We start from the raw sequence: 14,508 nt of genomic DNA, 5'->3' as shown, positions 1-14,508 counted from the left end.
AAAGGTTCATCTTTACTAATACTATCAATAACCTTGCCACAGAATCAAAGAAAATAAGCCAAAATATAAAAAACATGCAGAGATGCTGACTGTTGAGTACAAACTTAAAAAAATGAGGTGATTTACTTACAGCGCTCTCATTTCCAGAACTAATAGTGATTCCCTTTCACTTAATCCATCATAGACATCTGGGTTTCCAAGACATTTATATGACTGATACTGTATTCCTTATTTATTTTTTTTGTTGAAAGGGTACACTTGACCACAAAGCCAAGACCATGAAGTAAAATTGAAAGAATGGCAAAACATCCTGCCATTTTCAGTAATAAAGAGTACAATGAACAACCAACGAATTCCAATTAAACCACAAAAAAAGTTTAGAGTTGGAAAGCTTTCATAAGAGCCACACATACGATTGGTTTATTTAAATAATCTGTTCTGGATACAGCTATTAGGCCCCTGAAACTTGTCACTCAGTAAAAGCCATTTAGCCATTTACTACACGTACTGTATATTAGTGGACTGCTGTCAGATGCTGCTGCGGGACATTGTATATATTTCAGACAAAACCTTGGATGGTATCTTTACAAACTGTCCGTCCCTTTTAATTCAACTCACATGTCCTATACACATATATAGTTATCTGATGATTGAGTGATTCTCCCTTGGAGCTGAAGTTTTTTTTTTTCCATTATAATGACAAATACACCCAATTACTTCCAGCCAGAGTTCCAGTTCTGCATCAGTCGCTGCAGATGTTTCTAAATTCACTGTAACTGTGCAGATTCCTTCACGCTGAAACCAGGCTCCATCTGGTCTTTAACCCAGGGTCAGCAGAGTTGTCTGGGCCGACATCATTAGGGGCAACATTAAAGACTTTTAGTTGAGGGCTTTAAAAATTCAAATCTGGATTTCATCAGTTAACTTAATGGGATATAAAGATAATAATTCAGAAAAGTACCAGATGAGTATTAGCTGGTAAAGATGCATTTAATGTACCATCCAGTCTGCAAAAAGTATATTTGCAATATTTTTTCTTTGAATGAGCAAATGAAACAAAATTCTAACTTTTGTTCATTGTTGGGTTTTTTTATGCAAAGTACCAGACATACACAATAGCCATTGACTAAATTGGCATTCTTGAAATCAATTTTATAACATGTTAAGTGTATCTCAAATCTTCTACTTCTGTACTTACCCTTCTTAAGCACATAAGTGCGTATTCAAAAAGATATCTAGTTTTATATTAAGCACATTAAGAGTTTGTGGATAATAAGCTCATGATCCTTATAAAGTCTGGAGTGTGCACGTCATATTGGTGATGTCTTCATGATGATGTTTGCCAGTTAGCAAAGTCAATGCTAGCTGGCTAGCATTCAAGAGCAGATTTTTTTAATATGAATTTTTAACATATTGTGGCATTATTTGGGTTCATGCAGTTTTCATTGCAGTCTTTACCGTCTGTACTCTCAACCAGCATAACAGCTGCCGACAACAGAAAGGTTTCTTTATTGATGCTGGTCTTCTTTATTGTTCCAGTCACTGGTCACACCAGTGACTGGAACTTTATTTGAAGTGGATCTAACATTGTCAGACTTGGGCAATTAGCAAATGAACTCTCATTCGATATTAGAATTTAATCAAACTCTTTATAAAAGAAAAACTCAGATGATGTACATACAAAGGCACAAATCTTACGTGGTCAGATATGGTTTGAAAGAGCAATTTGTGATAGTTTCCAGTAGTTTTTTTATATTTAGGTGTTTGAAGTGACAAACAGATTTCCAGTTTCTTTCTGAATTCTTAGGAATTTGGAATTTCCTATTGGAAGTTTATTGGGTTGCAGAGGGTTAATGTAAAAGAACTAGGGTTGTGTTTGTTCAGGTGTTTGACAAATTGCAATTGTTAGATACACGCAGTAGTTAGGTTGAGTCACTGTCAAACATTGCGCTTATCATTCAATCTTTCTTGATTTAAGACAACACTACTCTGCCAAAATACATACTAAGTATACATAACTAAGTATTGCACACAGTGCACGTTTTGGATGTGTATTAATGGAAGAATGCAAACCGAGGCAGTTTTATGTCAGTGTGTGTGAAGCTATTATTTCGAGATAATATCGGCACTGGAAAAATAACAGACCTACAATGTTGAAGACTGTATTAAAACTAAAAACAATGCCCTAATACGAGAGGCAATTAAATCTTTTAAATCAATTTATTAAACATAATGTTTTGCTTAATAATATTTTTATTCATTTGGTTGATGTGTGGTAAATGTAATGTTCCTTTTCTTTCCATCTCTTACCTTGGAGATGTAAGCTTTGATGCCTTCGGCCAGTTTGATGCAGGGTTCGCCGAAGAGCTGGGCCAGCTGATCTGGGATGTCCTGGTCCTTATCCAGAGCATTTAGTAAACTCAGGCATTTTAACTCCTCTGTCACTCCCTGGCTACGCACCTATAGGACAAACATGGGACAAAAAAAAGAGAAAATTAAACGATTGTTAAATGACAGTAATTCTTGATGCAAATTGATCCTCATGAGATGCGGAACCCAAAGATCCAGCGTATCATATAATATTTATCAGCAGCTAGAAGACAATCGTTATCACAACTGCTTCCGCAATTGTTATCGCAAAATCAAGTGTTATGAATCATTTCTTATCGCTTACATGGGTCCATAAACATCCTTAAATTCATTTATTTTTTCCTTTTACTCTCGATATTCATGCATGTCAGTTAGTCATACTCTGGTGTATCATCACTCTGTCAGCATTTTCAGAGCGTCAGCTCATGTGCAGTCAGCACGTGTTTCTAATTTCTGCTTTTTTTTCTGCAATGTTATCTCGAGGCACCAAATCTTTTTAACCTTTCTGGGGGTTTTCTAGGAAGGAAATAACCAATAAAAGCAGGTTTAAGTACACAAAAGTCAATCAGAAGCAATAGCAACTAGGATAAAATGATAATTTGAGGATTTTGTTTGGGGGAAAAATGGCATTCGTCTCAGATTGACTCGTAGGCTGAGACCAAACGTAACGAGGATATTTTGGCACAGGTGCATCACTGAAATGCAGGTCCTTATGCAACAACACTTAGTAAAGGGTTTTTCCTAGTGTGAACATTACTTAGCACGTGTGCACACACACGCATATGCAGTCTAATAAGAGACAATTGAATCAACAATTCCTCAGTGGGCAGAGGGGAAATTGTTTGTTTTGATACGCCTCCTGTTTGGCAGCGACTTCCATCCCAAATAAGAAATGTTTTCATGTAATTTTAGACAGCATGGGTCAAATACAACATCTTTGGGAACCGGATTGTCCATGGTGTTCTAGCTATGGAGTTATGCACACAGATGTGTAAGTGTGTGTGTCCGTGTGTGGATATCCTTCAGGGAGGTTGTCGGCATCACGATCTGAAAGCTCTGTTAATGACTCTGTAACAAGCACTGATGAGGAGAGAGAGATTACAGTCCTGCCCTCCTTCAACCCTCCTCTGTATTTTTATTAATTTCTTTCCGCTTGACCTCCATTTTCTAATGAAACCCTTTTTTCTTCCTCTGTGTTCTTTTCCATCCCGTGCCTCTTCTTTTCCCAGACCAGCTCATGCTGATGCAAACGTCTGTCTCCCTCTCTTTGGGACTGTGTGCGCAATTTAATTCAAACCAAGTGAGAAGGACAGAACCCTTACGGGAAAGACCACCGGGGCCACATCTCAACATTGCTGCCCAGCCCTGAAAAAAGATGACTCACGTCTCTAATTACTTCACTTCTATTCAAGGACAAATCCCAGTGAGTCTAATTAGACACACATGTCAGCGGTTCCAGTCGGTACACATTCCAGTTACAAGTCTGTGTCTAGTTTGAGGTCAACTTTGAGAGGCTCTTATTATCCATTACAGTCAAATTTACAAAATGTGCAAAGCTGACAAAGAGGTTTTCCTGACCCATCTGACCTTTGCACGACCCCAAAACCTGCGTTTCATATAAAACGGTGTCAGTAGAAACACAAGACGCTGAAGCATGAACCCGACACAGTCAGCTTTCTGGGAGAAGGACAAGAAGACAAAATATCTAATGGAAAGTTGAGTCTTCACTTGATACATTACTGTTAGGGAGACCATTTGCAATGTGACTGTTTCTCGTGTAAAAAAACAAGTCGACATCTGAAGTTATCACACAGATCTACAAGGTTCTTACTCAAGTTGTAGCTCTACAGAACAAACTCTTTCAAAGTAGCCAATTTTTGTGTAAATTAGCATTTTCAGATTATCTGTACAGATTTTTATTTATATACTACAATACTATAGGAAACTGAGCAGCCTGAAGTAGGTGCTTGTGGCTCACAGGAATTAATTTTATATGCTGGCCCTGTTATTTGAGAGTTGTACTAGTATATATATGTAGCAGAAAATAAAAAATAAGGAAAAGCATAATAAGTCTTCTTAAAATAGCTACCAAAAAACCTGCAGAGGGTAAAAATTTGCAAATCCTTTAACTTAATGGCATTTAATGTTATTCTCTGCATGTGATGAGGTTAAACTTAATCGCGCAGAAAATGACATACTGCTGAGTTAATTAGAGTACAAGCTCATTTTAAGCATTTTGTGAAACTTTAAGGGTCATTTGTGACTGTTGGCAGAGCAAAACAGACAAAACTGTGTTCTCTTTCTTCACTCATGAAGACTTGGCTCAAAAATGTCTTTCTTTGAGAAGTGACTTAAACTCACTCATCTATCTACTTTCTATTGTTTTTCACCATTGCGATGAGAGAAAAGGAAGCACAGTAGGTCATTTTAGATCATCCGAATACAAGCAGGATACATCCCAACAAAAACTGCTGACAGTGGAGTATGGGCAGAGACACCCCGTGCATTGCGAGGAGTGATGACAGCAGAAGTGATAGGGAGTTTCACACATGCATGAGTGGATCTGAGCTCGTTCGGCACAAGAGACAGAATGAAAGTGAGTTGAGTTTCTTTCTGGTGCCTCTGCCAAAACACACTCCCTGCTTTGGTGGATCTGGTTGAAGGATTTAATTGCTATTAAGGAGTTCCTTTGTATATAAAAATAAAAGATTTTACAGACCATGCTTTTGCTAGTGTGTTTGCATGCAAGCATGTGTGTCCATTAAGTTTTGACAGGGCCGATAGGGAGTGTTTGATCTATTATGGGAAACAGCCTTGTCCATGTTAGTGAAGAGATAAAGCCCATGCACATCACTGCACAGAGCTAAAAACAAGATTAGAAGTAATCTTTCTGCTCCATTAGTGGATGGAAACGAGGCCAGAGGCCAATCTGAGCTTCCACAGAAACATTATCACCAAGTTAATGCACTTATTTGTTTCTGAATTTGAACTAATAGTAAATTAAGTGTGAAAAAACATCCTACATCCTCTCACTGGAGAAATGATGACGTCATCACTAATTAGGACTAAACCTTTGAATACTTAAAGAGACACAAATTGTAATTTGCAGTAAATTAACTGAATGTGAAATAACCTAAAGGTATTTAAATTGCACTTATAACTTACCATCAATTTACCACTGTGAATATATTTATGTACCTCCAGTTATGCTTTTCTTAATTTGTGATCATTTTCTACTGATTCTATGCCAAGAAGATGGATCGATGGATGGTTTTCAGTAGACTAGCCCTTTATTGTCATTGTACATATGGTAATGAAATTGTAGGACAATATGAACCACCCACTGAAGGTTTGGCTACCTCAGCTGGAATTCTGTTATGTATGATTAGTGAGCTAAAATGTGTTTGACAACTATGCCTTAGGTAATCTAATAAATACCTCTCCACAGACAAATCTCTGCAGTCAGAAAAAAAAGAAAATTGTTAACAAAATTTTAGCCACTCAGATCTAAGGGACCTTACAGGAGTCATGGAAATGCAAGCTATGATACTTTGTTTAGGGTACTTTAATCTCCCCAGTGTACAGGAAAAACCAACCTGTCCGACCTGACTGATACCTACAGGTTCAGTGGGTGATGTGGACAAACGTTCATGGCAGCAGTGTGGAATAAAACCTTTCCAGTGTTGGCTAATGTTGGCTGTCTCTACAAAATTGTTAAGACACATTCGTGAAGACCAACCTGACCAATAGTGGATTGACCAGCTAGCAAACCAACATTGCTGATTCTTGCCCAATCTGACTAAAAGATCTTTGTTCGAACAAACAACCCAATGGCTTCCAGTCTCAACTGGGAGATGGGTTGGAGGAACAAATTTTGTCACACTTATTTAGAGTGTTCGTGCTGTAGCTCACATGGTTACAATGCAAAAGCTGGCTGGTGCCTGGCTTCAGCTGGGAGCCAGCACCACCACAGAGCCAAGCACAACCTTTCTTACTGTCCATGTTTGGTTCCCCTGGAGGATCTTTCCATAAATACTTAATCTAATTTTCTGATCTTACCAGTCCGTGTAAACCAAATTCTTCCGATCTGTTGGTGGGCAGTTTGTCTTTCATTTACTCATTTTGAGGCCATAATATTGAAATGAGCTCTTCATTTAAGCGATTAGATCGGTCATTTCCAGAACTCAAAATGCTTTTGATTTAGTAAAGCTGTTGGAAAAGCAAAGGAAATGTGAGTGTTTTTTTTTCCTGTAGGCCAGTGTGGACATGCAGGCCTCTAGAGATGGAGGAATCAGCCCCTACATCATTACCATGTCCTGAGAACATCCATCTGGAACTGCTCCACAGGTTTTTAAGCATGAGCATTATGAAGAGGTCCCTCCCCCCATCCATCCTGACTTCTCCACTGACAGCAGTTTGTCAGCCAGTTCCTGAATCCTCTTTGCCAAAACCCCTAAATTGCAAAACTGCCTTTATTAGCTATCATTTCAGGAATAAATTGCACCCCCGTGATTCGACAAGAACAAATCAATAAGCTGGTGAAAGGCCATCCACAGCACTTGAATTACTTCTTTACAATTTGCAGAAATGTCTTCTGACAAAGACTTAATTGCTTTTAATTCTTAAACAATGGTCTAAAGAGGATTTCTAATCTTATTAATAGCGTGTAATCTGCTTTGCAGTTCTGCTGTTGTTATTTTATGAAAGTACACTTTAATTTTCTCTGAAGGCATATGATATATTTTACACAAACAGTCTTAAATTCTGGTCCTGCTGCACTTATCCCCTGAGCAAAGTATTTTCTCAGTGTATTGACATCAATCATTTATCCTTCCCTTGGCTCCTAAGCAATGAGTCCATCGGGCCCCCTCCGCAGCCCAATCCAAACCAACAAAAGCTAAAAACATTTGCAGCATGCAAAAATCTTTTGTAACTCTCAACTGTGTTGTTAAACTTGGTCAGATATATCTGTATAATGTTGGCTAGGATGTCAAAAGAAAAGAAAAATAGATATGAGAGTCCGTAGATGTTGTTTTCCTTGGAAAAACCCCTGACAGTTGTTGCATCGCAACATATCCATTTTTTCTCAGCAAAACATTTGAAAACTGCGATGAAGATGAATTTTAATATATTTGGATCATAAAAAATATCTTTTTTTATCCAGGCTACATGGTGATGTAATGCACCCTCAGGCAGCCTTGCTAAGATGACTAAGAGATGAAACATCTGGCTAAACTCTTTGGCAGAAGTTTGTAGAAAAACAGAAAAATGGGTTGATTATCATTGTTTTCCCAAAACGTACTTGCAGTGCTTTGGACCCTGCGCTTCTATTGTGATTACAGTTTGGCAGCTAAAGTTAGAAAACAATTAATGTGACGACTATAACAAACCAATTTAACTGTTGTTATCAGAAACAACATGAACTGTGGTTTCCAGTGTCAAAGTCACACAATTAGCACATCAAAACCATATCAAAACTGACTTTGAAGATTTAAATGGAGCAATTAAAAAAATAATTTTCCTGTGCTCAAATGGTCAGATGGAGTCTTTTTTTTCTGAGTGTGTGCGTGTGTGTGTGTGTGTGTGTGTGTGTGTGTGTGTGTGTGTGGTAACTGCTGCTTGTTTTTGTGGTAAAATGGCAAGGCTGGTGATTTTTTTTTGAATTGTTAATTAGTTTAGTTGAGGACATTGGGCAAAAAATAATCTCCCATCAACTGAGTTAAATTTACTGGAATTTTCAGTACTCTGCAAAACTCCTGAGCCACCCAGCATTTCTTTATATTTCGCTTCCACAGTTTTAAAGAGAGCAATAATTCTCCAGCTTTGGTCATTTTGAGGTCTTGAATCAACCATTTTCAGGCATTTTAATTTAGTACAACCATGAGTGTATGTGTAAAACATGGTGGTGGCCGTGTCATGGTTTGAGGCTACATGTGGTGTTGGAGATCTTGTCTAAATTTATGGGATTGTGAATGCCAACAAGTACCATCAGATTTTAATCAACCTTGAAATACCATCTGGAAAGCATCTGATTGGCAGCAGCCTAATTTTTCAGCATGACAGTGATCCCAAACACACTCCTAAACAAACACATGTGGATAGAAAAACACACAATGAAACACTATCAGTCATGGATTGGCCTCCCCAGAGCCCAGACCTCAACATTATTAAACCAGTGTGGGATCATCTAAAGGCAGACAACATCCAAAGAAGAACTCTGTTAAAAAGCCTGGAGAACTCTTCCTGAAGATTACTTCAAGGAATTACAGGATATGTTGAATAAGAGAGTTCAGGCTGTGTTAAATAATAAAGGTAGTCATACCAAATACTGACTTTAAAGGTTGTTGGAATTATACAAGCTCTGTTTGTGTTCTATATACTGTATTTCCATGTATGTTTGCACACTTTTCAATAAATCACTGCATGTATTTCCCATTTTCCAACCAAAATATAAAGAAATGAGGGGTGGCTCAAGACTTTGGGACAGTTCTATGTATGTATGATCAGTTTAGAATTACGAGTCAAGCTAAGATTAATTTTCCTTGTGAGACTTTTTGCTCTGCTAACTATTGCACCACCACACCGCAGGTTAGAAAATGCTCGTTCTGGTCCTGTTGACAAATTTTTGAAATGCACAACTTGTCGTACACAGACACCACTTCAGGACCCTTTGACATTGCATGTAAAACCCTCCATTCTGTCCCTCAGGCCTGTGGTTGTAGTATAGAGAATATATTGGAGTATATTTTAAACCTCAGTAGATGCCCTGGGATGAGTGCAAAATCCAAAATTAAAATTAGATGGCATAATGACCATTGCTCACGTCTGATATCTAAGTGTGGTAACTCAGTTGAAATGTTTACTGTACTGACACTTGACATGGTGCAACTACACATTTCCCTTTAAAATGTAATAAAGCACAAGTTATGCAACGACTCTGTAGCTTGACTACTATCTCTGCACACCGACATCCAAATCATATTTTTTTCTTGACAGTTTTGTGGTACAGCGGCAGACTGCTTAAAAACAAACAGGCAGAAAAAAAAGAAAATATTTCTCAGCCTGTCAAAAAGTTATTTTACTGCTGAACCTGAACTTGAATAATTGATGGCGAACTATTGTTCTCCAGACACAAGAGCTAAACTGGGATACACTCCCCATTGGTCTGCCTTTGGAACTGATCCTCGCTGCAACGAGTGGAAAATCACACACACAAACACATGCATTTATGAGTGATCCATGCGCTTTTTAACCGTGCTTAGCCAAAAGACATGTGGTCTCTCATGGCTGTCCATACTCAATTAGATGCCTGGGCTTCAGAGAGAGGCTGACAGAGCTCCTGTGATCCTGATGCCGGCTCTCTCAGGAAGTAGCAAACAATGCTTCACTGTTTCCTCCCCTGTGTGAGAGTTTTTGTGTGTGTGCGTGTACATCTGTGTGTGCGTATGTGTGTGGCCTGCCCTTGGTGTGTATGTGCAGTTGAGTGATTGTGTGTCTATGTGCATGCCCGTTTGTGTGTATGCTTGGCCCTCGGTGGGACACCAAAGCCTGAAAAGAATATCTCAGAGGGCCACTTGGAAACCAAGCTACAATTTTGTGTTTCACTGTGCATGTGTGTGTGTCTGGGAGTTCTTTGGCAGTCCACAACTCTCATTTTAGGGGATTAGGAAGAGGAGAAGGCAACCACGTAACTCAAATCCAGCAGGCTAGAGGTCTCGATCCAAGAGTGTGTGTGTCTGTGTGTGTGCGCGCTGCAAGATGAACGGCTAACGTAGAGGAAGACAGAAAGCAGGGTGAAATAACCACTGAGGCCTCACTCACAGTGGCACTGCGCATAAATCACTTCATCCAAAAACAGCGGCAGGGAGAAATAAAACATACTGAGTGTGCAACACGGTGGAACGAGCTTCATCATGTTGAGTTACACCCCAGCCCGTGGCTGTGGGAGGGAAGAGTCTAGTTTGTAGTGATACATGGTATCACTACAAATTATCATCAAATCGATCCATGTCTTTAGGCAGAAGGAGAATCAGTAACAACAGTACACAAGAAGGTGGTAACTTGGAAAAAAATGTCTTTCATTGGTTCATTAAACTGTATGTCATATTTGGAGCCATTCATGAATGCCTCTAAAGGAAATGTTCTGAAGCAGAAGTGAACCAAGGCTCCTGCAGTAACCTTCGGGGTATGGTTGCTTGCCTAAACAGGTGAGGTACAGAAGCAGAGCCCATCCTGCTCATCCAGTATTAGCGATCTGCTGATGTATCGATATAGATACATAAAAATATTAAAAACTAAAGAAAATATAAAACATGTCCTTTAGCCATGTTATGGGTGCTGATGTTACACAGTTTGTCCACTGTTGGCAACACGTGTTACAACATGTAATAAGACCATGCTTTGAAAAAAATAAACTTGCTTTAATCTTACAAGTCATGGCCATTATAAATGCCAATACTGATATATTGGCGAATAGCTAATATCAGCTGATATATTGGTTCCATCAATCATTTTATTGCCACTCACAAAAATTTCTAAGCAATTATTTTAAATTAGATAAAAGCAAATATATATATATTTTTTTAATAATATAAGATCCCAGAGGGAAAGTTTTGAGTGAAACTGTGCATTCGGTTATTATTTAACTGATGCACATTCGAAATGTTTGAACAGTGCATTTATCAACTTTAAAAATGTGGGATTTTTAGTAATTATATACAGTATGTGGGTGTTTCATTCTTGATACTTCCAAATCTCTTTATGGTCACCTCACAGTGCAGCCTGTATCCTGTTTTGGCAGTATTAAGATACACTATGATTTCATCTTGCTGAGTAGCTAACTATACAAAAAGCAGTTTCCACAGCTAGGATGAACACCAAGATAAAAATGGCCGGAGCTTATCACAGCTGTGAAATCTGTTTCTACCTCATCCAAACTGTTTCTAGCAACTGCAACCACAGCTGTTTGGTAAACTGGAAGTAATGGATTTATCACTTTCCACTGATTGGTTTATGCAAAGGAAAATGAAAAAAGCCGCCTCCTTAAATAGAAACAGCTAAACAAGAACACCATACCACACTGGACGAATAAAGTAAAATGAAACAGCAGGTCAGTCAAGCACACGAAAATCAAAAACATGAGAAACTAAGGGACATCTGTAAATGCTGCGACAAACAGGCAACGTGTTTCAGCTTTAGCAAGTTTTCATACTGCAGAGCTGTGATTAGCACATATGTTTCTGGAGGTTCTGACACCTTCAGAAAAGTACACGTTTAACTACTTTAGATAAAGTCTATACAGTCATAAACACTGGAGCATTGTAGGAGTTGTGGTGATTTATTACTTCGGCACTTAAGCAACACCCAGCTCACTCTAAAGATGAGCCTTTGGCAAGAGAGTCTGACTCTTCATCCACTACTCACTTTCCTTTGTTAAGTAAAAAGCCCAGAGCAATCGTTAAAAGCTGCAGTGAATGTAGTCATGTGTTTGCATCGGTGTACAAGCTTCTGGTTATTTGTGCATGGGTGGGAATGAGCGGTTTTATATTTAACACATAGGTTTGAGACGGTTTTCAGTCTAAAGGCACGCGTGTCTGCAGGTTTATGCGCACACTGTGTGCAAGCTTCACTATCTGCTGTATCTGGCAGGCGGCCAGGGTGGTGCCGACACTGATTTATTCGACAGCGTTGTCCGATTCTTTGCCGTTACACGTTTAATGACCGGCCATTTTTTCAGTAATCCATCACCTTAAAGACCAGGCACTTTTTGCTAAGGACCTCTTGATTGCCAATAAGGAACAAATGCTATTTACAAGGGAAAATAAAAATATAGGCCACTTTGATTGTGAATAGTGAAGTAAACTGCGAGTTTCTACCTCACCCCAACGTGCGGGCCAAGTTTTTGTCTGGAGAGAAAAGGCCGACACTCCCCCACATGAGGCCTGCCAGAGCGCAGCACAAAATACAAAACAGCTTCCAGGGGAGTATTTTGAAAACTCGAGCCAAAGACACAATCATTAGAGCACTGGGGAGCAGAAACCACCATTTTTAACATGGGTTCATGCAACCACATGAGTCCCAGCCGGGCCTCACATGCCAACATCAGTTTGCTTCAGGAGAGTAACCAACCCGGGAAAGTCTTGGAGAAACGCCGACATTTTTAAAGAAGATAAATTGAAAAAGTGTGCATCAACATGACTATTGGTGGCATAAGATTTATTTCCAACCAATCCAAATTACAACAACATCTTAAAGAAAGAAACCCAACGACACAGCAATCCACTATGAGTAACGCTTTGGCAACGATTGGTGGAGTAAACAGGAAAAACTCTGGCAGAACTAACTTCAGGGAAGGCAGCATCTTCTTTCGTCCTTCAGGTCCCAGTGTGACTAAAAGAACTTGATTCACTGTTTATCAGAAAACATGAGAAAGTCCCATTTCTGGCATGGAAGTGATTAAAAACCACGAAAACCAATCCTCGACTTGTAAACTCGACATCCTCTTCCCATCTCGGTGACTCGCTTGTTTTGCAGTGACATGCCAGTCATTATTTGGGAGTCAGTGTTTGGTCTTTGCAAATTTCCCCCAGACAGCAGCAGCAGGTGCCTTAAAATGTAAAGATGAGCTGGCTCTGTCAAGGTCGAGACCATATTTTTCAAAACAATTTTTTTGATGACATGAATAAACAGAAGAAGAGCTCAAATAACAAGACCGCCACCCATGCCCTGTGATAAGGAAATATTGCCATTTCACACCGCATTTTCGGCGCCATTTAGCTGACCCCGTCGCCCTAGTGCAGCACTGAAAGTGAGCCGCAAATACTATGTAAAGGGCATTGTTGGTTTAACGGATCACACGGCTTTGCCTAAATTTCTTCTGCATTAAATTTCAATCACGCTGTTGACATAATCGTCCCCAATTTAGAACAACCATTGCTTCACCGTGACGTCTCTCTGACTCTGATCTTTCTGAAGTTCGATTTCTGCTTGTTTGCCTTTAATGAGTGTGTATTTAGCCGCTAGCTCCCACACAAAAAGCTCCACTGATTGCAGCCAAAAGGGCAATTTTATAAATTAATCAGTGAGGTCCTGAAAAATCTTGATTTTTAATCATAATCAAAGAACAAGTCAGTCTCTGTGAGATTAATAGTGAGCCTTAAAAGACAAATTAAGAGTACACAGATGCATGTGACATGAGTATAACAGAGCCCTGGATGGTTTTAGATGCAGACACTGCATATGAAAATGATTAAGAAGCACAGATTGATTTGTCTTTTGTCTAAAAAAATGTCACAAAAAGCTATGAAAAGTTATTAAATCTTGTGGCAGAGTTTCTATGTGAATTGAAGTAGCATGATCGCTGTTGGGTATTGGGTAAAAATGCCAAAAAACAAATTCATAAAGAAACTTCGGACAGCGTCACTCAGGTTACGTCAGTGTCCAAAGTTGTTCTTAAATCTGCATCAGATGTGTTCTCACTACTGGAAACACTTGTTTGTCTGCTCTGTCACTGAATTCACACAGTGACCTTTGCTTTTCTTACATGGGACTTAACATGGATTTTGTGCTAGGAAGCTGGTTGGTTAAAGACTGTGTTATGTCCAGTTAAACTGGAAATCTCACATACATCAAGTAATGTCAAGAATGTTTCAGGGCTACATTGCATGTGTGAAACTGCTTCAGAAGATGTTACTACAGGTGGTGCAGTGCTTAGCAATGCACAGCGCAGTCATTGCCCCACAGCAAGACAGTTCTGGGTTCACGGTTGGCTGTGTTTTGCCAGTGCACCCTGTAGCCCCCTACGTGCAGTTTCTCCAGGTCCCCTTTGAATTTGACCATGAGAAGCATGTGGTTTTCTCTCTGTCTATACGTACCCCGCTGGCGGCCAGGACAGACTCCAGCTGCCCACAGTTTCTCCAGAATAAAAGCAGGTATAGCACAGATGGATATCTCACTACATTCAAACAATGAGTGTTTTATTGCAGTTTCCTGGTGAGAAAAGATACTCAGCCCCAGCCAGATCCACTCAGGAACTAGACCATTTCCTCCAAATCAAGACAAATTGAAGGTAACCATGCGCGAACATGATTTTAACAAAAGACAGCACACACGTTCAGAGAAACTTCACCTAATCTGATT

The 14,508-nt window shown here is 39.3% G+C and overlaps 1 protein-coding gene across 1 annotated transcript in view; it reads right to left on the bottom strand.

Annotated features, from left to right (window-relative positions):
• tnfsf10l (TNF superfamily member 10, like) overlaps positions 1–14,508 on the bottom strand; it is a 75,276-nt gene that overhangs the window by 43,672 nt on the left and 17,096 nt on the right. The window contains exon 2 of the mRNA XM_003453932.5: positions 2,311–2,460. Within this exon, the coding sequence (XP_003453980.2) occupies positions 2,311–2,460 (150 nt within the window). The remainder of the gene's footprint in view (positions 1–2,310; positions 2,461–14,508) is intronic.

Source organism: Oreochromis niloticus, linkage group LG3 (assembly GCF_001858045.2).
Source record: "Oreochromis niloticus isolate F11D_XX linkage group LG3, O_niloticus_UMD_NMBU, whole genome shotgun sequence".
In the NCBI taxonomy this organism is placed as follows: domain Eukaryota; kingdom Metazoa; phylum Chordata; class Actinopteri; order Cichliformes; family Cichlidae; genus Oreochromis; species Oreochromis niloticus.
This window is presented reverse-complemented; position numbering and strand designations above follow the sequence as displayed.